Raw genomic sequence first — 26,821 nt, 5'->3', positions numbered from 1 at the left:
GCTAACACCTGGTGTTGACTTTGGGGCTGTCAACTCACGCTTTTTGATAATGTCCCAAGTCCTAACTGGAATTAAGGGTCAAGATTCAATGAAACCAGAAAATTCAATTATTATTTGAAAGTTGGTTTTAATATCACATGTTCTCATATGTGGGAGCTAAAAAAGTGGATCTCATGAAGACAAAGGGTAGATTGGTGGTTACTAGAGGCCAGGAGGGGTAGGGGGAAAGGGGACAAAGAGAAGTTGATTAATGGATACAAATGTACAGGTTGATAGAAGAAATACACTTAGTGTTTGATAGTTCAGTAGGGTGACTATATTTTACAATAATTTAGTGTACATTTCAAAATAGCTAGAATAATTATAATATTTCTATCACAAAGAAAAGACAAATGTTTAAGGTGATGGACATCGCAAGTACACTGATTTGATCTTTACAAATTATATGAATGTATTACATTATCACATGTACCCCCAAACTATGCACATTTATTATGTAATTTCTTACATCAGTAAGAAAATTGTTTTAACAATTAAGAGAGCTGGTTTCAGCGGGTCTGCAATTCTAAGGTGTGACATTTGAGGTCAGGCAGTTCCAGCTTTCGAACCAACTCTCAGATTTGAGGACAATTACAATAATTTTTCCAATGAAATGACTCCCTTTCTGTAGAGGAGGCTGGTGGCAGGGGGGTTTGGAGCAAGGTATGCTGGCTGTAACACACCTGGGCAAACTTAGCATTGAGTGGGGCTAGGGGACTACAAACAACCAGAGTTGCATCCCGGCCAGTCTCCCTGGGATTTTGCAGATTCTGTTCCTGCTGCCTACATCACTTTTCCCCCACATCTCCCCATAGCTCCTCCCTCACCTGATCAGAAGACCTCCCTGACCACTCTGCTAAAATAGTACCCATCACCATAGACACACACACACAAACACAAACACACTCTTCCTATTTGCCCTGCTTTAATGTTCTTCTTGGTGCCTATCACTGGCTGACATATACTTATTTATTACATGATTCCCTCCACTAGAACATGAGCTTTGTAAGAGCAGGGCTTTGACTGTATTGAGCACTACTGGAGTCCAGCACCTGGGAAAGGCACCTGGCTGTTGCCAAATAAATCACTGTTTGATGAATTAATGATTCAACTAAAGCCTAGGAGGAGTGTGTCTGTGGCAAGTTATTACATGGGATCAAAGTGGCCATGGAGATAGATCCACGGGTCAGAGGCACCCTTCCAAGTGTCCTTGAGCCTCTGGGTCCTTGATTGATTTAATTCTTTTTAGAGACAAAGTCTCCCTCTGTTGCTGTCTAGAGTACAGTAATCTTAAACTCCTTGGCTCAAGGGATCCTCCTACTTCAGCCTCCCAAGTAGCTGGTACTACAGGCACACGCCACCATACTTGGCTAGTATAGAAAAAAAATTTTTTTTTAGATACGTATCTATGTTGCCCAGGCTGGTCTCAAATTTCTGGCTTCAAGCAATCCTTCCACCTCAGCCTTCTGAGTCACTGAGATTACAAGCGTGAGTCACGATGCCTGGCTAGGTCCTTGACTTCATCTGTCACCAATATCCCAACCTTGGGGACAAGGCCCTCACCTGCTATGCCTTTACACAGTCTTCTCACCACAGGGTTTAGGAAAGCCTGGAACCAGCGAGGACACACTGCCCCTCTTTCTTTTTTTATTTATTTTTTTGAGATGGAGTCTCGCTCTGTTGCCCAGGCTGGAGTGCAGTGGCAGAATCTCGGCTCACTGCAACCTCCACCTCCTGTGTTCAAGTGATTCTCCTGCCTCAGCCTCCCAAGTAGCTGGGATTACAGGTGCCGACCACCATGCCTGGCTAATTTTTATATTCTTAGTAGAGACGGGGTTTCACCATGTTGGCCAGGCTGGTCTGGAACTCCTGACTTCAGGTGATCTGCCAGCCTTGGCCTCCCAAAGTGCTGAGATTACAGGCGTGAACCACTGTACCCAGCCTCTTTCTTAAAGCCTGACTCCTTAAATGCCTGGGTGAAATTTACAGTGAAGGCAAGTGTATGTCAGCTGAGGTGGATGCTCACAGGTAACCAGTATTTCCAGTGGAGAAGTCACAGCAGCCATATTTGCCAAAACTTAAAGTTATTGCAGAGACAATTAGTGTTCTAGCATTTACTCATCACTCTTGGTTTCTATTTATTTATTTAGACATAGTTTTGCTCTGTTGCCCAGGCTGGAGTGCAGTGGTACGATCATGACTTACTGCAGCATTGACCTCCCAGGGTCAAGCAATCCTCCTACCTTGGCCTCCCAAGTAGCTGAGACTATGGACATGTGCCACCATGCCTGGCTAACTTTTATTTAATTTTTATTTTTTGTAGAGATGGGGTCTTGCTATGTTGCCCAGGCTGGTCATGAACTCCTTGGCTCAAGCAGTCCTCCCTGCCTCCCAAAGTGCTTGGATTATAGGCGTAAGCCACTGCACCTGGGCAACAATTAGTTTTTTTAAACTGGCCAAAATGGCCTTGATCAACCTTGGAAGACCATCATTTCAAGTAATTTGTAGTGGGGGTACTAAATCCTACCTGATCAGGTTGTCCTAAGGCTCAAATGAAATAACGTTGGAAAGTGTCTGTGCCAAGAGGGTGGCATGCAGAAGTGAGCTACTGACCTGGAAAGCAGGCCTAGTTGACACCCACATCCCAATGTGCCCAGCTGTGGAATCCAGGGCCTGTCAGAAGGGGCCCAGTTGGACGTCCAGCCACGTCCTCTGGCCAGACAGAGGGAAGTGATCTCCATTTTTTAAAATCAAGAGCCACTGACTGGATTCACATTTATGAACAGGGGGGATATCATTCACTAGGGGACTTTTGGAATGTGTATGGGCACTTTGGTTGTCATAATGATTGTGGTGTCTTACTGGGAAATAGTAGGCAGGGTACTAAGAATGCCAACCATTCTGAAATGTTCAGGCAACCAAATGTAGACTTTCCTACATCCCCCAGGCCTCAGAGCATCCTATCAGACAGTCATATAGGGAGAAAAAGCTGTTTAAAATGCACTGAGCTAGGATTAACTCCATTTTACCCATAAATATTTTTTCTGCATAGTTTTAGTATTCACTGGATTTTCCAAGAATATCAAGTGGATGTAAACTGAAGGAAGACTTTATTTTGTTCCGAACTTCAACAAGTGTTATTTGCCATTTTAGAATAATATCCAAGTCACTAGTATGAGACATAATGTTGGTCTGCACTTGTAGCTGTTGCGTTTGGGGTAATTCTGTATACGTATACAAAAATATTTAGCATGTATTTCAAAATGTGCAGAAAAATAGCAAAAAATGTGCCTACAATATTTAGTTGACTTCTATCTCACTGCTTTTAAATCTCAATTTATTTATTCTAAGTAAATGCAAGTATCTGAAAACTTCGTTATGTCTTCTAGTATAGTTGTATATTTACATGGTAAAATATGGATTATTTTATTAGAAATTACTTTTATTTCTCCCTTATGTTGATTTTTTAAAAAATGTAATAGGTGTAGGGGTAGTTTAAATCACTTATTAATTACATTTCCAGATGGTAGAAAAGGTTTTATAAAATGTTTTCTGGGGCCAGGCACAGGCTCACACTTACAATCCCAGCACTTTGGGAGGCAAAGGTGGGAGGATTATGTGAAGCCAGGAGTTTAAGGCCAGCCTTGACAACATGGTGAAACTCTGTCTCTACAAAACATAAAAAAAAAAAAAAAAAAAAAAAAATTAGCCGAGCATGGTGGCACACGCCTGTAGTTCCAGCTACTCGGCAGACTGAGGCAGGAGAATCACTTGAGGCCAGGAGTTCAGTGCAGTGAGCCATGATCACACCACTGCACTCCAGCCTGGGCAACAAAGCAGACCCTGTTTCAAACAAACAAACAACAAATAAATCAACAAACAAAATGTTTTACGGATCCTCTCAGGATTGTAGTGCTTTGAGAGCAACATGGTATTTGGCCATGTAAATAACCAAAGGAGCAAACCTAACCTGTTCGCTCCAATAGCCCATTCAAACCCCAAAGTTTTCAGCCCACGTCCTGTATGCTCCTTCAAAGAAGAAATAAGATTTGCTTTAGACATATTTTTACAAGTGACCTTATAAAAAGCTTTACCTTTTCATGGGTTACATTTCCAGAGCTGCTGTTGTGGGTCACAACTTTATAATCAGTTGCATACTGTAATCAAGAGGAAAAAAAAAACCCACTGTTAGTGCACAGGTGAAGACCGATCTAGAGGAACCAAGGGCACTGCTGCGCTCTCGCTACTTCTGTCACTGTTCACACTGAGTGTCCTGGGCATTCCTCACTTGGCTGGCCTGACGAGAGCCTCTGAGAACTGTACAAAAGCTACATTAGGACCAAGTCAGCAGATACTTCAAGAGGTCTCTGGGTTGCTTACTGTCCCAAGGAAACAGAATTTCCTTACGTTCTTTGGGCAATGGTTTGGAGAAGGAGGGCTGCACAATTTTATGCTGATAGTTTGATATTTCCTCAGCCTTGTATGTCATTATTTGAATAACCTTGGCATTAACTGCATAATGCCAAAGTTCATTTTTCATTGTATCATTTTATTTTCATTCATTTATTTATGCCCCACTTTGTTCTAGAACTTATTTGAGCATGACTGCTTCTACCGTCTCTTTCTGATCTGGCTTGAGCCTCCACTCTTGAAAGCCAGGGATGTGAGGCAAGATGGCGTCATGTAACTGAGCCTTCAGGGGGACTCAGTTATCGGAAGTGAGACGTCTCTCTAGCTTTGGTCCCCTGGTTGATTTCACATGCTTCTGCATGGTGCACATAGGTGTCTGCCTGTGGCAGTATGTACTAACAAGCGGAATCTGTTAGTACAGTCCTTCCTGGCCCCTTCGAAGGGCACCTGGTCCTCAAACTGTCAGGAGGAGGCAATTAGGAAGTATAGACACGAAGGCCTGCTTTCTGCCTGCCCTTGCTGGGCTCTGGTTTCTCTCAGCTTTATCAGTGTTACAGAAAGGCAGAGGTGTTCAAACAAACCCACCCGCCTCCTCTGTGACAGGCATTAAAAAAAGCCCCATATACCTATATTTTTTTCCTACCTCACATTATATATACAGTCACTCCTGTGCTTATATGCAGATCAAAAAACAAAACAAAACAAAAATGAGAGGTTTAAGTAGAAACAGAAAAGTCTTTGCTTGTAAAAAGCAATCAGATTAGACCATATAATCTAGGCCTTTATATTCCTTTGTGTAAAGAATGGTCATAGGAGGCCAGGCGCAGTGGCTCACGCCTGTAATCTCAGCACTTTGGGAGGCCGAGGCGGGCGGATCACAAGGTCAGGAGATCAAGACCATCCTGGCTAACACGGTGAAACCCCGTCTCTACTAAAAAATACAAAAAATTAGCCGGGCATGGTGGCAGGCGCCTGTAGTCCCAGCTACTTGGAAGGCTGAGGCAGGAGAATGGCGTGAACCCGGGAGGCAGAGCTGGCAGTGAGCCGAGATTCTGGCACTGCACTCCAGCCTGGGCAACGGAGTGAGACTCCGTCTCAAAAAAAAAAAAAAAAAAAAAAAAAAAGAATGGTCACAGGAATGTTACTTGCAGCATTGCCAAAAAATAGGGGAAAATCAGAAACAACCTGAACATCCATCGGTAGGGGACTAGTAGAGAATTATGTTATGCTCTTACAATGGAATACTCTACGGCCGTGGCGTTATGCAGAAGAGTAGCTACCGACATGAGAAAATATTCACAATATACTGCCTTAAAAAAAAACCCAGCAGGCTATGAAGCGTGTTGTGTAGTGTGTGTACATACTATGTATGCTTATCTTTATTTTATTATTTATTTATTTATTTATTTTGAGATGGAGTCTCACTCTGCTGCCCAGGCTGGAGTACAGTGGTGTGATCTCGGCTCTCTGCAACCTCCAGCTCCCAGGTTCAAGCAATTCTCCAGCCTCACCTTCCTGGGTGGCTGGTATTACAGGTGCAGGCCACCACACCCGGCTAATTTTTGTATCTTTAATGGAGACAGGGTTTCACCATGTTGGTCAGGCTGGTCTTGAACTCCTGACCTCAAGTGATCCACCCGCCTTGGCCTCCCAAAGTGCTGGGATTACAGGCATGAGCCACTGCGCCCAGCCTGTATGCTTATTTTTAAAATGTATGTGTATACACGTGTAGAAAAAACATCTGAAAGAGGTATAACAAAATAATGGGTAGCTCTAGACAGTGACTATGGATGATTTTTGTTTTCTGACACTTCTTTGTATTTTAATTTTTTTTTTTTGCAGTGAGCACATATTATCTTTATAGTCAGAAAAAAATATAAAAGTGTATTGTTTAAAAAAAGTCTACAATATTTAAGACATCCCCAAAATGTGATTTGAGGGTATTTCTTAGGTAATATAAACAAATTTTGGAACCAGTGGGACATTTTGGAAAGTTTTGTTTGTTCAGTCTTTATTTATTTATTTTGTTGTTGTTGTTTTTTAACTCTAGGTATCCATTTATAAAAGTTTAGGCCAATCTTACCAAGTTTTGTTAACACCACCATCTCTCCCTGTTCTACCTTACCTAACTCTATAGCAGTAATTGATACATTTCTTCCATCAAAGTTTCATATTTTTAGCAAAGTATCAAGCCTTACCGTACGGAAAGCTGCAACCACAAGATTTGAGGGAAACAGGTTTCTGTTGGAAAAGAAAGCATTCTGTCAGTATTCTTTTAAAACAATTTTTTAGAGTTGAGGTCCCTGTTGCCCAGGCTGGAGTGCAGTGGTGTGATTGCAGCTCACTGCAGCCTTGAACTTTTGGGCTCAAGTGATCCTCCTGCCTCAGCGTCCCAAAGTGTTGGGACTACAGGCATGAGCCATGGAGCCTGGCTTCATCAGTATTCTTAAAATTCGGTGTGCAAAGTATCTGCTTTGAGATGTCCACTTCTAAAACCCTAACACGGTGTTCTCTCTCCACCCCCAGCTGACACTGCATCTTTTGCTTGATTTAAGCACCCTAACTGTGCCTGTGCTGCTGGGCCACAGTAGATACTTTGAAGCCACTGATTTTCATTTTCATCTCTCTCATGGTACTCCTTGATATCTGAGCTTAACTGTGTCCAACCAAGTCTATAACTGCATTGCTTTCCTCTCACCTAGAGGTTAGGCACCATTGCAGTGGTTTGCAATGTCAAGTGGTGCTGCTCACTAGTGAAATCCAAGGGCGTTTTTGTTGTTGCAAAATTGAGGCATTCCTGAACTGGGGGGGAATGTGTGGGGAGAAATGCCAGGCCCCACACATTTGTCCTGTTAAATGCAGTAGAGTCCTGTATGATGAATTGTCTCAAGGCCCTCCAATGTCTTGCATGACATACCTGTAGATAAAAACCTTATCTATAATTACTCAAGACTAAACTAATTCCAAAACAAGTTTCTGTTTTTCACAATTTGAACATATACTGAATTTTCCAGAAGTGTAACTACTTGTAAATTATGGGGTGATTTTTGTTTTGTTTTGTTCAGAATGTTTCCAAATATTATTTGTCTTCCTGGAAAATCACACCACCAGTGCAAATTGTAGAATCTGAGTCCCTAATTCCACACCCAGTGTCAAGTAACAGTCTGCATTTATAACTATCTCATTAGCAGTGATTCTGAGTTCAGGAGTAAGCATTCAACCACTTTATTTTAGAGCATGTATATATTGAAACACATTGTTTTTATTATAATTATTTTCCTTTTGTTTTGTATATTACAGTTACATCATATTGATATTTTGAAATTATGTGGGCAGGGACATTTTATTTATGGATTTCATCTTAGAATTAAGGATATTATAAACATTTGTTATAAAACGAGGGCAATCAAGCTGATGGAGCCCAAAATCTGTTCATGCAAATAGTTTTACTGAGGGCTCTGTGTAGGATGCTGGTCTTGATATACAAGAAATTCTTTTTTTTTTTTTTTTGAGATGGAGTCTCGCTGTCGCCCAGGTTGGAGTGCAGTGGCGCGATCTCGGCTCACTGCAGGCTCCACCTCCCAGGTTCACGCCATTCTCCTGCCTCAGCCTCCTGCGTAGCTGGGACTACAGGCGCCTGCCACCTCGCCCGGCTAATTTTTTGTATTTTTAGTAGAGACGGGGTTTCACCGTGTTAGCCAGGATGGTCTCGATCTCCTGACCTTGTGATCCGCCCGCCTCAGCCCCCCAAAGTGCTGGGATTACAGACGTGAGCCACCGCGCCCGGCCGATATACAAGAAATTCTATTCCAGCTGACAGTCCATTTGTTCTCACTTCCTGCGAGAAGAGTAAGTCTAGAAGAGCAAAAGACTCTGGATCATTCTTAACAATTTGTGTCAAACTTATCCACTAATTCTTACTTCTGTAAGAAGCTGGGTTGCTCACCAGCATCTCCAGGCAACTATTTGCAGTGCATTGGATTTCAGAGGTAGGCAGGTCTGGCTGCAACCCAGCTGTAGCAGGCAGAGTCTAAGATGGCCTCCTGGTATTCACACCTTTGGGTAATCCCTTTAGTCTGGGTGGACCTATGACTTGCTTCTAATGAACAAATGTAGCAAAGATGATGGGATGTCACATCCACGATTTGGTTACATAAGGTTGTAGCTTCCATTGTGCTAGCTGACTCTTCTTATTGTCTTCTGCTTGCATGCTTTGATGAAGCAAGCTGCTATGTTAGAAAGGCCCACGAGACTAGAAACTGCAGGTGGTCTCCAGCCAAGAGCCAACTGAGGCTCCCAGTCCAAACTTCAAGGAACTGAATTCTGCCAACAACAACATGACGTCAGAGGTGAATCTCTCTCCAGGTGGACCTGCAGGTAAGAACTTAGCCCTGACCAACACCTCGATTGCAGCCTTCTAAGAGACTCTGAAGCAGAGGACCCAACTAAACTGTGCCAAGATTCCTGACCCCAGAGAGACTGTAGGATAGTAAATATGTGAGATTTTAAGCTGTTTAAGCTGTTAAATGTGTAGTAGTTTGTTATGCAGCAATATACCAGCCAACAAAGTTAATAAGATGCAAAAATCACTGCATTAGAACACTTAGGGTGCTCTCACAGGACGGCCAGCATGCACAGCCTGCAACACAGCATTTCCCAAACTTGTCCATAGAACCTGAATTGCTTTTAGCATATTTAGAGAATACCAGAGTACGTGTCTGCATTTGAGCAGAAAAAATTAATGTTTAGCTGAATTAAATTGTTGCAAAAGTGTGACCAGAAGTTTGATTCTTATCACAGCTATATTTACTTTTTAAAAAGTAGAAACAGACTGGCAACTTATATTGGCTAGTTTTCAGAGTATAGATGAATAACAACTTACATTTGTTATTATTTCCATTACAAAGCAACTTTCTTACATATTTCAGTCTTGGGGGCTACCTTTGGCATTTCATTTCCATTTTCTGCCCTAGTCAGAAGCAGCAAGGGGCCCTGTGCCAACGTCTCTCTGTTCTGTATCCACCACACAACAATCCTCAGTTGTTGACAGACTGAGCTGCTCTAAGTTTCTCTCTCCATGAGGACCAGGAAGTTCAGAAAAGAGTTGGGTTAGAAGCCCTCCACTTTCCTCATGGGAAACAATTTCCCCGGCGAATACCTCACATCCTTCAGGGATTAGCTGTTTCCTCAATTGGTACAAGCACAGCCTTTCCCACAGCCTTGAAATGCATTCTCTTCTAAAGAGCACAACACTATTTGTTTAATTCCGTCTATCTGTCCTGCCCAATCTCTTCATACAAGCAATAACCTGGTAACATCTTACCCAGAACAGGCCCTGTCCTTAACCCAGAACTTCTACACCTAACAGCCACTGGCACACCGACCTGTTTTCAGACTGTCTACAATATCTAGTCTACAAAATCCAATGGGAACAGAGGGGTCCAGAAGCAAAAGAGCAACTTCTGCCCCCCAAAAATCAAGTTCCTAAGAAAAATGTTATGTGTTTTGACAGTTTTCTGATAAAGTTAAACATACACTTACCATAGGACTCACCAATTCCATTCCTAGATTTTTTTTGGAGACAGAATCTCACTCTGTTGCCCAGGCTGGAGTGCAGTGGCGGATCTTGGCTCACTGCAGCCTCTGCCTCCTGGGTTCAGATGATTCTCCTGCCTCAGCCTCCCGAGTAGCTGGGACTACAGGCGCCCGCCACCAGGCCTGGCTAATTTTGTTTTTGTATTTTTAGTAGAGACGGGGTTTCACCATGTTAGCCAGGAAGATCTCGATCTCTTGACCTCGTGGTCCGCCCCCCTCAGCCTCCCAAAGTGCTGGGATTACAGGTGTGAGCCACCGTGCCCGGCCAATTTTTGTATTTTTAATGCAGCCAGGGTTTCACCATGTTGGCCAGGCTGGTCTCAAACTCCTGACCTCAAGTGATCTGCCCGCCTCGGCCTCCCAAAGTGCTAGGATTACAGGTGTGAGCCACCACGCCCGGCCCACTCCTAGATATTTACCCAAGAAATATAAAAATATATGCCTGCAAAAAGGACCTGTATGCATAACAGTGTTATTCATAATAGTCCAAAACCCAAATGTCCATCAACAGATGAAGGCATACAAAGATTATGAAAACTCCATACAACGGAATACCACTTGGCAATAAAAAGAAGCCAAGTGATATACGTGACAACACGGATAATCTCAGCAACACTGTGCTGAGCAAAACAAGACTGACAAAGGAGAGTGCATACTGAATGATTCCATTAATATGAAACTCCAGAAAAAGCCAAACTAATTTATAGTGATAAAAAGCAGGTCAGCTGCCTGAGGCCAGGGGTGGAGAATGGGGATTGCTGAGAAGAGTCATAGGTGATGGAAAAGTTCAGTATCTTGATTGTGGTGGTGGTCACATGAGTTATCCATTTGTCAGAACTCATTGAACTGTACCTTTAAAGTGGGTGCATTTATTGTATATAAATCATACCTTGAAATTGTTTAAAAACTTATATAAAAAGTATGGTAATAACTGATATTTTCCAACTAAAAAATATGTACATTCAATGGGAGGGCTGAACTTTTTTTTAGATTATAGAGCTCATTTCTCAGATAACAATCTCTGGGAAGGGCTCTCCTGGTGGCAGTGAGCTGAAGCACCATAGAAAGCATCCTCCTTCGCTTTCATCCTCTGCTTGCCACAGACCAGGAGCAGGAGCAGTGCCCTCCTGCTGTCACCAAGGGCAAGGAGACGAGGCTGCCAGAATAAAGCAACATGTTTCTCTGTCCTCTACTTTCCCTCTCTCCTTTGGCTTTCAGACACAGATGCTGCGGTAAACTCTGGTTCTTACTCCTGAGCTCTCTTCTAATCCAGGATCAGCTGTCTCTCCGGCAAACAGTTTTGCTTCCCAGACCTGTCTTCAGGCATTTTTCCCAACTCCTCACATTCACACAGTAGCTTCATGGGCTTTCGAAATCAGAGACATTGAGCTGGAAGGGATTTTAGAGGTGATCCAGTTCTAGCCCCTCATTTAGCACATAGAGACACCAATGCCCAGTCACTGAGCATCTCCCATTTCTGCTCCATCTAGGCCAGCACTGTCCAACTGAAATGTCTGCATTTGTGCTGCCATGTTGGACTATAGAGCACTTGAAATGTGGCTAGTGACACCAAGGAACTGATTTTTAAGTTTTATTTACATTTGAAGTAATTTTAAATAGCGACATGTGGCTAGTATCTATTGTATTGGACAGCCCAGATATAGAGTACTGAAATCCAGAGTCCAGAAGTCAGGAGGACCAAATGGTCATCCTGTGTTCGCCTCTGCACATCACCCACTTTCACTGGGTGTTAGGATGCTTCTAAGCACTGAGCTCTCCTCATCTTATTCAAGTTTGCAAATGTTTCCTTTTTCTGTTGTTTGATCCTGAGAGATCTACCTGAATTACATATGTATTAGGCCAAAGTTTCTCAAATATCAGTAGACCATTAAATCAATGTGGCTTTAACCAGTATTTTATAAAAGATGAAATACATTAGACAAAAATATCAGTATGTATCACGCTTAAAATATTGTTTGGTGGAAACTGTGTTTTGGTTTGAGTATGTGGGAGTTGGGGGGTGGGTATAAATGTACTTTTTATGGTAGGTCAAAATTAAAAACGTGTGAAACGTCTAAGATGCACTACTAAATCTAGAGGCCCAAGTCAGTCCGAGCCAGGAGATAATGAATGAACAAGCTTTTCTAGCGCTATAAGACTTTTTGAATATATTACTTAAAACAAACAGAAAAACTGGTATGAAATGAGGTTGAACTGGCCAATGCAGAACCACTGTGGGAGGTGCTGTGCAGACCCATGCAGCTCACACAGTGAAAAACTTCAAAAACGTTCTTTCTGTAACATCTGATACTGTTTGTTCTTCTGATCCTATTGTCAAGGGTGGTATGCATTTCTCTGTTCTATATGAAAAGAATGTAAAACAATTTACTTTTGCTTGGGCATATTTTGTTCCAGAATTATTTCCTTTTATTTAAGTTCAAAAATTCTTTACCAAATCTATTAAAATTTCAAAGACTCTTCAGAACAGGATATGGCATGGTATGTACACCTGATAAATATTTATTATCCCTAGTATTTATTGTTACAGAGCCAGTTAACAGGGATGTGACCCTTCAGATCTTGGTACCCCCTACAAGGCTGAGCTGAGGAAGGGCTGGGGCTGGTGGACTTGCACTCTGATGATGGGGGTGTGAATCTATCCTCTCTTTAAGGCCTCCATCCAGTTTTAGATTCCAGCTGGAAAGGGTAAGGCTGAACCCCTGAAGTGGGGATCTTTTGGGGGAAATTAGGTTAAGAGCAGCACTCATGCTTAATATCAAATAGCCCTCAGCAGTCCCTGAGAGGCTGGGACACACTAGAATATTAGCAAAGCACTCATATGTTAACTCATTTAATCCTCACAACCATTCTAGGTCGTAGGTCTCATTAGTCTCATTTTACAGATAAGGACACTCAGGCACAGAGAGGACAAACGGCTTGTGCATGTACAGCAAGTACGTCATAGAGCTGGGCTTCAAACGCAGGTGATTGGCTTTAGTGTCTCCTCTTCATCACTACCCACCTCCCTAGGTTGATGCTTTTTTCTGTCTCTAAACTATTCAGGTGTCCTCCTGGGTGGTAAAAGAAATGGTCAAGAGTTAAAACCTTTTTTTTTAAAAAAAATTACAAGCTGCTATTATTTTCCTTTCATCACTAGTTAGGCTGAGACAATGCCATTAATTTGGATTCTTGTTAGATGTGCTGTCTTCATTTTGCCTATAGAAGAGAGAGACATGGGCATAGTTACAACAACCCGCCACGGTCAATAATGTAAAGAAATTGTTCACAACTCCTCAACTTCGCCATCTGGTGGCTAATATTACTACTTATTTTAATTTAAAAATATGGAACGCTTCACACTGGAACATCATGTTGTGTGTCATCCTTGCACAGAGGCCATGCTCGTCTTCTCTGTATTGTTCCAGTTTTAGTATATGTGCTGCCAAGGCAAGCACAGGAGGCTAATATTAAATCTCAGTCTCTGATAGTTTTTTTTTTTTTGCACCTATTCAAGTAGTGTGTTCTTTGCAGCTTGAGAAGCATCATACATATTCACACCAGTCCTTGAGAAGGAGGTAAGTCCAGCACACCTCCCTCTGTGAAGGGAAAGGCTCAGAGCATGGTTTGCTATTAAGAAAATTAGCACGAGCAGTGAAAAAAACCCTAGAAAACTGGGCAACAGACAAAATCCTAATTGTATTTACCATATACATGGCCACACCCTACTGTGCTACTGCAAGATGGTGGCCCTCGGCCATTCTTCTGGTTGCCAGCACAGACCAGAGCCCCGGGCCTAGGCTCTGTCCCTACCTGCCTCCTTGGCAGTTACAGCCTGGTTCTCCAGTTGAAAACTACAAACTTCAGAGCCCAAAGGAATGTTAGGAACCAGTTGCCTCAATCCCTTCAATTTACAGCAGAGGTCAACTAGAGATCATAAGCATGTAAGGCAGGGGAAAAAGAAACCAGAATGTCAGTGAGGATCTGTGGGGACTTCTGTCCCATTTCAGAATGGAAGGCTCTTCTGTGTTTAGTTTTGACTTCTCTCCCTTTCCAAATTTTCCATAGTGTGACTCTATTAGTTAGTAGTCTAAAACATAGTCAGTTACTGTTCACTTCTCCTCCAGATGCCATGTGGTTCCCAATACACCTAAAGACTACCTTAGCTTCAAGTCTTCTTGAGTTCCCCTAAACATTCCTTTTCTTCCCATCTACCCTCATTTATTTCAGGTTATGGAAAGAGGGCCATCCCCATTAGCTCAGGTGAACTGGAAAACCCAATCACTCTATTTATAACAAGAGCACAGGTGTATTGGGCCAGCACTGTTCTAACAGCTTTAGAACCCAGAAGAGCTTTAGAGCTCTTAGACACAACCCAGCTAACCCTCAGAACAATCCTGCAAGGTGGGTACCATCATGATTCCCATGATAAAGATGAGGAAACCAAGGAACGGAAAAGTTATGGACATGTTCCACAACCAGTAAGCATTGTTAGGGACCAAGAAGTTCCACAATGACTAGTTTCCTGATAACCTGTTTCTGTCTCTTTGGTGCCCAACCATTTCATTCTGGATGAAAAGTCACAAGTCAACCACTTAGGTCACAATGGTTCTGAAAGTCCTATACTGTTCTGGATTCCCAAGCACAGAACTCTGGGCTGCTCAGGAAGAGACTATGATTCTTCCACCTGCCAGCTACTATTGGCCATCCCTTCTCAGTGCTTCTAGCGCCAGCCTTCTCATCCCGATTCTCTATTCTACATTGTTATTTCTAATCCATTGTGTTCTGGGAAATCAAACCACTCAGCAATGACATTCTGAATTTAAAAAAAAAAAACATATACACATGTAATGAATACCTACTAGCTTCATCTCTTTCTGACTTGTAGTTCTAGCTTTAAAAACCAAATTAGAAATCATGACAGAGAGACCCTGGGGAATTTGGGGGCACTTTACCATCAGGAAAGGGCATGGACTTTAGCACAAAGCCTCAACAGCAGCTATGCTGACTCATCAGAGGCCTTTCCCACTCTTCCAGGTGTTTAAGTTCTGAGCAGCTACCTCGAGAGGGCCTGCTGGATAACTGAGGCGTTTACTGGCAGAGTCTCATTTCATTCATGTGCCCCTAGGAAGAAAAGAATGGGGCACTGCATTTCCACAGAAGATGCCCAGAGTCACATGAAATCCACATCCATGAAGTTTCATTGAAGGAAGCAATTTTTTAAAATTTGATGTCAGAGACTCCAGACTCAGGAAGCGTTTCCGGGTGGCTCGGGACTTACTTTCCTTTCACAAGCTGCTCAGCCTAAGACCAAACCTCAGTGGTGCACACATACTTTCCTTCACTTGAGGAGCTCAGCCTCCACGCTGGCTGGAGGAAAGGGGCATTTGTCTTTACCCAGTTGTATGCCTACCTGGTTCCTCTCTGGGCCCAGAGAAAGCATTTCTGAGATAGCCACACTAGACTAGGCAGGTGACATTACTAAGGCATGTTGACTTGGAGGAAGAGGGATTAGGAGAAATAGAGAGAACCCTGCACTATGGGGTAGGAGACCCACAGTCCTTCTAATCTCTTCTTTATAAGCCACTCCATGACCTTGAGCAAATCGCTTAATCTCTGTCTCAGTTTCCTCAGTCGTAAAATAGGATATACCACCTGCCCTACCTTTATCCGTGAGCTGCTGGATTAGATGAAGTTGGCTGTTGGAAGAATTGTGAAACACTACCTATCCCCAACAAGCCACAACAAAGCCTCTCTTAGCCCTCTATGCAGGTGCAGCCCAAGTCATTGAAAAGTTCCACCCACACTACTAAGCTATGATGCTGGGTCACCATCCATGTCAGAAGCAGGAGGTGAAGGGGCTTGGGTCTAAAACTAGAAAACCATGATCAGGAAACAAGAAGTCCCTTCTGGAGCTGGAGGTAATGAAGTACCGCCTACCACCACTGCCCCCTCTTCTGGAGATAAAAGATCCTATTGAGGCTCCCGGTGCGGGACCACTAGCAGGGCAGAGCTGAACATCCATTCTCCCTCCCTGGGCCACAGATCCCTGCAAAGAATAATCCTTTAACCCCATAATTGCCTTTCCTCCCTGAGAGAGCTGACCGACATCCTACAGATAATAGGCTAAAGGTGCTCTCAACCTCAGGAGACTTTTTTTCAGCACTCACCTAAAAGTTAATTTCCAAACTTAAAAAGTGTTTGGACTCCAAATATCAAGCTGCCAGTCATAGAACAAAGGCTGTGATCTAGACCAGCCTGGGCAGCATAGTGAAACCCCATCTCTAAAAAAATTTAAAAAGTTAGCTGGGTGTGGTGGTGTGCACCTGTAATCTCAGCTATTCTGGAGACTGAGGCAGGAGGATCGCTGAAGCCTAGGAGTTCGGGGATGCAGTGAGCTAGGATCCCAACACTGCACTCCAGTCTGGGCAACAGAGCAAGACCCAGACTCTTAAAAAAAAAAAAAAAAGCTGTGATCCCCTTAAAAGTCCTAATAGGCCACCACTATCTGCCCTTTTGGCAAGAACTTTTGGTCTCCCTCATGAGTGTTTTTTTTTTTTTTTTAAATACAGATGTCCTAGATTTTTGTTGTTGTTTTAAGTGAACAATCTCTCTCTTAAGTGCAGACGGCCATCACATTTTCCAGAAGGAGAAATGGAAACAGTTGGAAAGGCAAGTCACTTTGCCCAGGGTTTGCTGTTTTTCACAACCTCAGCAATGAGGAGCTTTGCCTCAATAACTCAAGACAAAATATATTAATAACTCCAAGGCTCAGAATCCAAAATCATCAGAAATTTGGAGAAGGAGCCCAGCTGGACTCCTCACTCAACTGAACCTGGTTAGATCAGTAAATGCCTCCCGGCTGCATTTTCCCCATTTGTGAACTTTGGGCTAATGGAGAAACCAGGAGAGACCAAGGTTTTGGATAAGTCACAGAAAGGATACTACATCATCTCAAAGGATGAAATGCAACTTCTAAGAATTACAAAAAGCAGGCAAAACTAAGTGAAGATGCTTCTCTCCCTCCGCTCTAGAACTCACACTTTTGCACAAAGAAAGGCCTTTGAAACACAGCACTCTGCAGTGGTCTTTACTGGGGTGGACAGCAACCTGTCCCAAGCCCCAAGTCCTCAGGAGAGGCATATTTCTGGGCAGTATGCCTCACTCAACTAACCCCAGCCCTATTATCCGTGGGTCCACTGATAACTGCAGAAAATTGCCAGCTTCCTTCGCAGCCAAGGACTGTAACAGAGAAGGCCATAGATTGCAAGCCGGATGACCCAACAGGCAAAACTTAACCAATGCTCCCAGAAGCTTTTAGGCACCATGTGGGAGAAAATGAGGCGAAGCCTTTGGGGCGTGGTCGGAACATTTTTACCGGGGAGAGCAGCGCGAGAGTGTAAGGAGTAAAGAACAGGTGGGTCGGCTGGCTCTTCCCTAACACACGCCCACCTAACGGTGGGGACTGGTTCTTGCTCAAAGATGCGGCCCTCTTTCGATTGTGCGGTGCGCCCCAGCTGTTTGCAAAGGTGTGGTCAGCACGCAAAGACTCCAGACGTCATTTTGATATTTTTAAAACGTTAAACGCCACCAGCAGCCAGCTAAGAATTAACTCTTAGGAGTATATGAGCATATGGGTGTATGAACTGGAGGGCATCCTAGAGCTGGCGTCTCCCACTGGGCCCTGAGCGAGGTGGAGAGTGTTACCTGGCCAGGTCGAGGAAAGAGTCCACAGTCTCTTTGGGGACAGGAGGAGGCCCCGAGTCCTCCAGCCCTAGGTCGCTGGACTGAAGGGTCTGCGCACCGGATCCTGGCTTGATGATGAACGCCAAGGCCACGGCGAGCGCCGAGGCACTCAGCGTCGTGAGGCCAAAGTAGGCGACAGCGATGCCGCCCAGACGCCCGAGGGAGCTGGCATCGAGGGAGGCGGCGCCCGACACCAGGCTGCAGACCACCAGCGGCAGGATGATCATGCGCAGCATGCGGAGCAGCATCTCGCCGGGGAAGGCCAGGTAGGTGACCTGCGTGCGGCTCAGGCTGAGCCCGCGCAACGCCGCGCCCAGGCCCGCGCCCGCCAGCACCCCGGACACGGTGAGCAGCACCAGCGCTTGGCGCCGCAGGAAGCCCGCGCAACGCCGCGCGCGTCCCGCCGCGGTCCCCGGAGCTCCGGGCCCAGCCGCAGGCCCCGCCTGGGCGCTGTCAAGGTAGCCGTTGGTCTCGTTGCTCTTCTCCATGGCGCTGCACGCCGCTCCGAGCTAGAGGTGGCAGGGGACGTGGGCTCTGGCAAAAGACGGGGTTCCCAATGAATGGGTCGGTCGGCCAGTTGTGCTCCGCAGGTTCTGGGGAAGCCGCCCCGAGGGTCTCCCGGCCTGGCGCAGGAGCAGGTGTGAGAAAGGCGAGGAGAGGCGCAGAGTGCGGGTCGGAGCCGCGGGCGGAGAGGATCGCGCCCAGCCTCCCTGGAGCAGCCGCCGGCTGGAGATGATGCAAACCCGAGCCGCGAGCGCGGGCGCAGACGGGGAAGGAGGAGGGAGCGCGAGCGGCCCCAGCCCGCCCACTTCACGCCCGCCGTCCCGCCCTCTGCGGCGCTGGCCAATCACAGCCCGGGAGCCGCCGCCGGGAGCCTCTGGTCCCCACCCGCGTCGCGGGTGCTGCGGGGGGCGGCCGGACGGGAGGCTCCACCCGAGGCCGCGGGGGCGCGGGCGGCGCCGGCCAATCCTGGCGCCAATAGCCGCCCACCCGTCCGGCTAACGGAGGGCGGCTCCGGGCGACCGCGGGGAAGTGCGGGCTGAAGGACCGCCCGGGCTCGTTGGCACCTGCCGGGCCCTCTCCCGCGGCCGGGATCTGAGTCCTCGGGGCCAGAGGGCACCGGAGAACTTAGAACGCAGCGGCATTCCTCCTCCTGAGGACTGTGGGAGGGGAAGGGAGGGGAGAGGAGGGGAAGAGGAGTGGAGGGGAGGGGAGGGTCCGTCTCTCCCGGGTGGTGCTTTCGCTCCCGCGCCGCCCGCGCTCCTCTCCAGAGCTCGCCGACCTCTCCCGCCAGGGGGCCGGGCGCGGTGAGGGGGCCCGGGGCGGTCCTGCCGCCTCGTCCCCTCCTGCGGAAGATCCCTTCTTCCAGGGGTCCTCAGGGGCTTGTGGGGTAAAGTACGCCATGGTGCCCAGCAAGGCCCCGGCCTTGAGACAAAGGACGGACCAGAGGATGTGGATGAATGAGGAGAGCCTTCGCATGCACTCATTAGGGCTCTAACGCAGCCACACCGCGAGAGAAAGGGGGCTCGCGGTGCCACCAAACCCGGCGCGCCTGGGCCGCGCCACCGCGCGCACCGGGGCGCTCCTGGGCGTGTGTCCTGGGGCCACCAGGATGGGGCTGGGTCGCCCACCAGGCCGCTGTCTGCGGTATGGGGTTTTAAGACGCAAAACTCTTCTAGAAGAAACAGAGCTCTCACGCCACCACTTCCAGTTGTTTTCTGCCACGTAACCAAAGCTGACACACAAGCCACTGGATTTTAACCTCTTCCGTTCCCAGGCCTGAGCCCTGGCGAGAAAACAGCGCAGACGGCGGTTTGGCCATCCTGAACGGTCCTTATTGTTCACGTTCTATGGATTTCCTGTTTATTTCATCTTGTATTTGATATCTGCTTTGGCCACGCGAGTTACAAGGGAAACTTCTGCTGAGTCTTTTTACTGTGTCACAGTTATTATATTTTTATATTTTCTTATTCTGCTTGTGAATTGTTCTTTAAAGACTTCCATGAGTGGTCTTTTGTTTTTTCTTTTTCCTTCCTTCCTTCCTTCCTTCCTTCCTTCCTTCCTTCCTTCCTTCCTTCCTTCCCTTTCTTTCCTTTCTTTCCTCTCTTTCTGGGACAAGGTCTCGCTATGTTGCCCAGGCTGGTCTCCCAATTCCTGGGCTTATGGGATCCTCCTTGGTAGCTGGCACCACCCATTGTGCCAGGCAAGGGAAGACTTAATTGTGGCTAACCTCAATTAAGGAGGAAGGCAATTTACTATAGATTTCTTGCTAAAAAGGAGTCATCTTAAAACATGTCATGACATATTTGTGCAAATCAAAATGCCTTCACAAGGAACTTTAAGGAGCTGTCCGAATTTTGAGACAGTGAGTATTTTTTTTTTTTTTTTTTTTTTTTTTTATTATACTTTAGGGTTTTAGGGTACATGTGCACAATGTGCAGGTTTGTTACATATGTATCCATGTGCCATGTTGATTTCCTGCACCCATTAACTCGTCATTTAGCATTAGGTGTATCTCCTAATGCTGTCCCTCCCCCCTCCCCTCACCCCACAACAGTCCCCGGAGTGTGATGTTCACCTTCCTGTGTCCATGAGTTCTCATTGTTCAATTCCCACCTATGAGTGAGAACATGCGGTGTTTGGTTTTTTGTCCTTGCGATAGTTTACTGAGAATGATGTTTTCCAGTTTCATCCATGTCCCTACAAAGGACACGAACTCATCATTTTTTATGGCTGCATAGTATTCCATGGTGTATATGTGCCACATTTTCTTAATCCAGTCTATCGTTGTTGGACATTTGGGTTGGTTCCAACTCTTTGCTATTGTGAATAGTGCCGCAATAAACATACGTGTGCATGTGTCTTTATAGCAGCATGATTTATAGTCCTTTGGGTATATACCCAGTAATGGGATGGCTGGGTCAAATGGTATTTCTAGTTCTAGATCCCTGAGGAATCGCCACACTGACTTCCACAATGGTTGAACTAGTTTACAGTCCCACCAACAGTGTAAAAGTGTTCCTATTTCTCCACATCCTCTCCAGCACCTGTTGTTTCCTGATTTTTTAATGATGGCCATTCTAACTGGTGTGAGATGGTATCTCACTGTGGTTTTGATTTGCATTTCTCTGATGGCCAGTGATGATGAGCATTTCTTCATGTGTTTTCTGGCTGCATAAATGTCTTCTTTTGAGAAGTGTCTGTTCATGTCCTCTGCCCACTTTTTGATGGGGTTGTTTGTTTTTTTCTTGTAAATTTGTTTGAGTTCATTATAGATTCTGGATATTAGCCCTTTGTCAGATGAGTAGGTTGCAAAAATTTTCTCCCATTCTGTAGGTTGCCTGTTAATTCTGATGATAGTTTCTTTTGCTGTGCAGAAGCTCTTTAGTTTAATGAGATCCCATTTGTCGATTTTGGCTTTTGTTGCCATTGCTTTTGGTGTTTTAGACATGAAGTCCTTGCCCACGCCTATGTCCTGAATGGTATTGCCTAGGTTTTCTTGTAGGATTTTAATGGTTTTAGGTCTAACATATAAGTCTTTAATCCATCTTGAATTAATTTTTGTATAAGGTGTAAGGAAGGGATCCAGTTGCAGCTTTCTACATATGGCTAGCCAGTTTTCCCAGCACCATTTATTAAATAGGGAATCCTTTCCCCATTTCTTGTTTTTGTCAGGTTTGTCAAAGATCAGATAGTTGTAGCTATGCGGCATCATTTCTGAGGGCTCTGTTCTGTTCCATTGATCTATGTCTCTGTTGTGGTACCAGTACCATGCTGTTTTGGTTACTGTAGCCTTGTAGTATAGTTTAAAGTCAGGTAGCGTGATGCCTCCAGCTTTGTTCTTTTGGCTTAGGATTGACTTGGCGATGCGGGCTCTTTTTTGGTTCCATATGAACTTTAAAGTAGTTTTTTCCAATTCTGTGAAGAAAGTCATTGGTAGCTTGATGGGGATGGCATTGAATCTATAAATTACCTTGGGCAGTATGGCCATTTTCACGATATTGATTCTTCCAATCCATGAGCATGGAATGTTCTTCCATTTGTTTGTATCCTCTTTTATTTCATTGAGCAGTGGTTTGTAGTTCTCCTTGAAGAGGTCCTTCACATCCCTTGTAAGTTGGATTCCTAGGTATTTTATTCTCTTTGAAGCAATTGTGAATGGGAGTTCACTCATGATTTGGCTCTCTGTTTGTCTGTTATTGGTGTACAAGAATGCTTGTGATTTTTGTACATTAATTTTGTATCCTGAGACTTCGCTGAAGTTGCTAATCAGCTTAAGGAGATTTTGGGCTGAGACAGTGGGGTTTTCTAGATATACAATCATATCATCTGCAAACAGGGACAATTTGACTTCCTCTTTTCCTAATTGAATACCTTTTATTTCCTTCTCCTGCCTGATTGCTCTGGCCAGAACTTCCAGCACTATGTTGAACAGGAGCGGCGAGAGAGGGCATCCCTGTCTTGTGCCAGTTTTCAGAGGGAATGCTTCCAGTTTTTGCCCATTCAGTATGATATTGGCTGTGGGTTTGTCGTAGATAGCTCTTATTATTTTGAGATACATCCCATCAATACCTAATTTATTGAGAGTTTTTAGCATGAAGGGTTGTTGAATTTTGTCAAAGGCCTTTTCTGCATCTATTGAGATAATCATGTGGTTTTTGTCTTTGGTTCTGTTTATATGTTGGATTACATTTATTGATTTGCGTATGTTGAACCAGCCTTGCATCCCAGGGATGAAGCCCACTTGATCATGGTGGATAAGCTTTTTGATGTGCTGCTGGATTCGGTTTGCCAGTATTTTATTGAGGATTTTTGCATCAATGTTCATCAAGGATATTGGTCTGAAATTCTCTTTTTTGGTTATGTCTCTGCCAGGTTTTGGTATCAGGACGATGCTGGCTTCATAAAATGTGTTAGGGAGGATTCCCTCTTTTTCTATCGATTGGAATAGTTTCAGAAGGAATGGTACCAGTTCCTCCTTGTACCTCTGGTAGAATTCGGCTGTGAATCCATCAGGTCCTGGACTCTTTTTGGTTGGTAAGCTATTGATTATTGCCACAATTTCAGAACCTGTTATTGGTCTATTCAGAGATTCAATTTCTTCCTGGTTAAGTCTTGGGAGGGTGTATTTGTCGAGGAATTTATCCATTTCTTCTAGATTTTCTAGTTTATTTGCATAGAGGTGTTTGTAGTATTCTCTGATGGTAGATTGTATTTCTGTGGGATCAGTGGTGATATCCCCTTTTTCGTTTTTTATTGCATCTATTTGATTCTTCTCTCTTTTCTTCTTTATTAGTCTTGCTAGCGGTCCATCAATTTTATTGATCTTTTCAAAAAACCAGCTCCTGGATTCATTAATTTTTTGAAGGGTTTTTTGTGTCTCTATTTCCTTCAGTTCTGCTCTGATTTTAGTTATTTCTAGCCTTCTGCTAGCTTTTGAATGTGTTTGCTCTTGCTTTTCTAGTTCTTTTAATTGTGATGTTAGGGAGTCAATTTTGGATCTTTCCTGCTTTCTCTTGTGGGCATTTAGTGCTATAAATTTCCCTCTACACACTGCTTTGAATGTGTCCCAGAGATTCTGGTATGTTGTGTCTTTGTTCTCGTTGGTTTCAAAAAACATCTTTATTTCTGCCTTCATTTCATTATGTACCCAATAGTCATTCAGGAGCAGGTTGTTCAGTTTCCATGTAGTAGAGCGGTTTTGAGTGAGTTTCTTAATCCTGAGTTCTAGTTTGATTGCACTGTGGTCTGAGAGACAGTTTGTTATAATTTCTGTTCTTTTACATTTGCTGAGGAGAGCTTTACTTCCAACTATGTGGTCAATTTTGGAATAGGTGTGGTGTGGTGCTGAAAAAAATGTATATTCTGTTGACTTGGGGTGGAGAGTTCTGTAGATGTCTATTAGGTCCACTTTATGTAGAGCTGAGTTCAATTCCTGGATATCCTTGTTAACTTTCTGTCTCGTTGATCTGTCTAATGCTGACAGTGGGGTGTTAAAATCTCCCATTATTATTGTGTGGGAGTTTAAGTCCCTTAGTAGGTCACTCAGGACTTGCTTTATGAATCTGGGTGCTCCTGTGTTGGGTGCATATATATTTAGGATAGTTAGCTCTTCTTGATGAATTGATCCCTTTACCATTATGTAATGGCCTTCTTTGTCTCTTTTGATCTTTGTTGGTTTAAAGTCTATTTTATCAGAGACTAGGATTGCAACCCCTGCCTTTTTTTGTTTTCCAGTTGCTTGATAGATCTTCCTCCATCCCTTTATTTTGAGTCTATGTGTGTCTCTGCATGTGAGATGGGTTTCCTGAATACAGCACACTGATGGGTCTTGACTCCTTATCCAGTTTGCCAGACTGTGTCTTTTGAATGGGGCATTTAGCCCATTTACATTTAACGTTAATATTGTTATGTGTGAATCTGATCCTGTCATTATGATGTTAGTTGGTTATTTTGCTCGTTAGTTGCTATAGTTTCTTCCTAGTCTCGATGGTCTTTACAATTTGGCATGTTTTTGCAGTGGCTGGTACCGGTTGTTCCTTTCCATGTTTAGTGCTTCCTTCAGGAGCTCTTTTAGGGCAGGCCTGGTGGTGACAAAATCACTCAGCGTTTGCTTGTCTGTAAAGTGTTTTATTTCTCCTTCACTTATGAAGCTTAGTTTGGCGGGATAGGAGATTCTGGGTTGAAAATTCTTTTCTTTAAGAATGTTGAATATCGGCCCCCACTCTCTTCTGGCTTGTAGAGTTTCTGCTGAGAGATCAGCTGTTAGTCTGATGGGCTTCCCTTTGTGGGTAACCCGACCTTTCTCTCTGGCTGCCCTTAACATTTTTTCTTTCATTTCAACTTTGGTGAATCTGACAATAATGTGTCTTGGAGTTGCCCTTCTCGAGGAGTATCTTTGTGGCGTTCTCTGTATTTCCTGAATCTGAATGCTGGCCTGCCTTGCTAGATTGGGGAAGTTCTCCTGGATAATATCTTGCAGAGTGTTTTCCAACTTGGTTCCATTCTCCCCATCATTTTCAGGTACACCAATCAGACGTAGGTTTGGTCTTTTCACATAGTCCCAAATTTCTTGGAGGCTTTGTTCATTTCTTTTTATCCTTTTTTCTCTAAACTTCCCTTCTCTTTTCATTTCATTCATTTCATCTTCCATCAGCGATACCCTTTCTTCCAGTTGATCGCATCTGCTACTGAGGCTTCTGCAATCTTCGCGTAGTTCTCGAAGCTTGGCTTTCAGCTCCATCGGCTCCTTGAAGCCCTTCTCTCCATTGGTTATTCTAGTTATCCATTCTTCTAATTTTTTTTCAAAGTTTTTAACTTCTTTGCTGTTGTTTTGAATTTCCTCTCGTAGCTCAGAGTAGTTTGATCGTCTGAAGCCTTCTTCTCTCAACTCATCAAAGTCATCCTCCATCCAGCTTTGTTCCGTTGCTGGTGAGGAACTGCGTTCCTTTGGAGGAGGAGAGGTGTTCTGTTTTTTAGAGTTTCCAGTTTTTTTGGTCTGTTTTTTCCCCATCTTTGTGGTTTTATCTACTTTTTGTCTTTGATGATGGTGATGTACAGATGGGTTTTTGGTGTGGATGTCCTTTCTGTTTGTTAGTTTTCCTTCTACCAGACAGGACCCTCAGCTGCAGGTCTGTTGGAGTTTACTAGAGGTGCACTCCAGACCCTGTTTGGCTGGGTGTCAGCAGCGGTGGCTGCAGAACAGCAGATTTTCGTGAGACCACAAATTCAGCTGTCTGATAGTTCCTCTGAAAGTTTTGTCTCAGAGAAGTACCGGGTTGAATGAGGTGTCAGTCTGTCCCTACTTGGGGGGTGCCTCCCAGTTAGGCTGCTCAGGGGTGAGGGACCCACTTTAGGAGGCAGTCTGTCTGTTCTCAGATCTCCAGCTGCGTGCTGGGAGAACCACTACTCTCTTCAAAGCTGTCAGTCAGACAGGGACATTTAAGTCTGTGGAAGTTCTTGCAGAGTTTTTGTTTGTCTGTGCCCTGCCCCCAGAGGTGGAGCCTACAGAGGCAGGGAGGCCTCCTTGAGCTGTGGTGGGCTCCACCCAGTTCGAGCTTCCTGGCTGCTTTGTTTACCTAAGCAAGCCTGGGCAATGGCGGGCGCCCCTCCCCCAGCCTCGCTGCCGCCTCGCAGCTTGATCTCAGACTGCTGTGCTAGCAATTAGCGAGACTCCGTGGGCATAGGACCCTCCGAGCCAGGTGCGGGACACAATCTCCTAGTGTGCCGTTTTCCAGGCCCGTTGGAAAAGCGCAGTTAGGGTGGGACTGACCCGATATTCCAGGTGCCGTCTGCTTCCCCTTTCTTTGACTAGGAAAGGGAACTCCCTGACCCCTTGCGCTTCCCGAGTGAGTCAATGCCTCGCCCTGCTTCGGCTCGCGCACAGTGCGCTTCACCGGACAGTGAGTATTTTATTGCTTGGAGCCAGCCAGCTATTGGCTAGAACTTGTAGGGATTGTGTGTGTGTGTGTGGAGGGGGGGGGGGCGGGGGGGGTAGTGTCAGATGAAGAGCTGCACATATTTGTATCTGGCTTTCCAGAATGCAGTTCATTTCTCTATGTGCACTGAAGAAAGAGTAATTCCTACAGACAGACACCATGTTTTGCCAATCAGCCCTTCCCTTTGTTTTGACTACCACGTTTATGCAAAAGACTTTCAAATCATGCTCCAGAAATGAGTCTCCAGCTGCCTGTTTTACATCTCCACCTGAATATCCTGCAGGCATCCCAATTGGAAATGTTCAAAACCAAACTCATGGTTGCTTTCCTCAAACCTGCTCATCCTTTCTGTTAAAACATAATTGATGACCCAGTCACCTCTGTGTGAAACTTCAAAGTGAACTTTGATTCTTCCCTCTGTGGTGCCTTCTCTCATCTAATCAATTGCCAAGTCCCACAGAGATTCCTTTCACAATATTTATCACATCTGCCCATCCCATCTATTCCCACTGCTACCACACTGGCTCAGTTCTTGTTTCCTCACTTCTTATCTGGGCTATTGAAATGTTCTTCTAATCAGTCTTCCCACCTCGAAT

At 44.8% G+C, this 26,821-nt stretch overlaps 1 protein-coding gene and 1 pseudogene across 1 annotated transcript in view; both read right to left on the bottom strand.

The window, feature by feature from the left end:
* SLC1A4 (solute carrier family 1 member 4) overlaps window positions 1-18,703 on the bottom strand; it is a 34,327-nt gene extending 15,624 nt beyond the window's left edge. Inside the window, exons 1-3 of the mRNA XM_003262459.3 lie at window positions 17,749-18,703; window positions 6,648-6,690; window positions 4,134-4,196 (exon numbers count right to left, since the gene is read on the bottom strand). Coding sequence (XP_003262507.1) covers window positions 4,134-4,196; window positions 6,648-6,690; window positions 17,749-18,275 — 633 coding nt within the window. The 5' untranslated portion in view covers window positions 18,276-18,703. The remainder of the gene's footprint in view (window positions 1-4,133; window positions 4,197-6,647; window positions 6,691-17,748) is intronic.
* On the bottom strand, window positions 13,383-13,499 carry LOC115838413 (annotated as a pseudogene).
* Window positions 18,704-26,821: the final 8,118 nt, after the last annotated feature.

This window comes from Nomascus leucogenys, chromosome 14, assembly GCF_006542625.1.
Source record: "Nomascus leucogenys isolate Asia chromosome 14, Asia_NLE_v1, whole genome shotgun sequence".
NCBI classification, from domain to species: Eukaryota; Metazoa; Chordata; class Mammalia; order Primates; family Hylobatidae; genus Nomascus; species Nomascus leucogenys.
The sequence above is the reverse complement of the archived record's forward strand: the minus strand, read 5'-3'. Positions and strand labels throughout refer to the sequence as shown.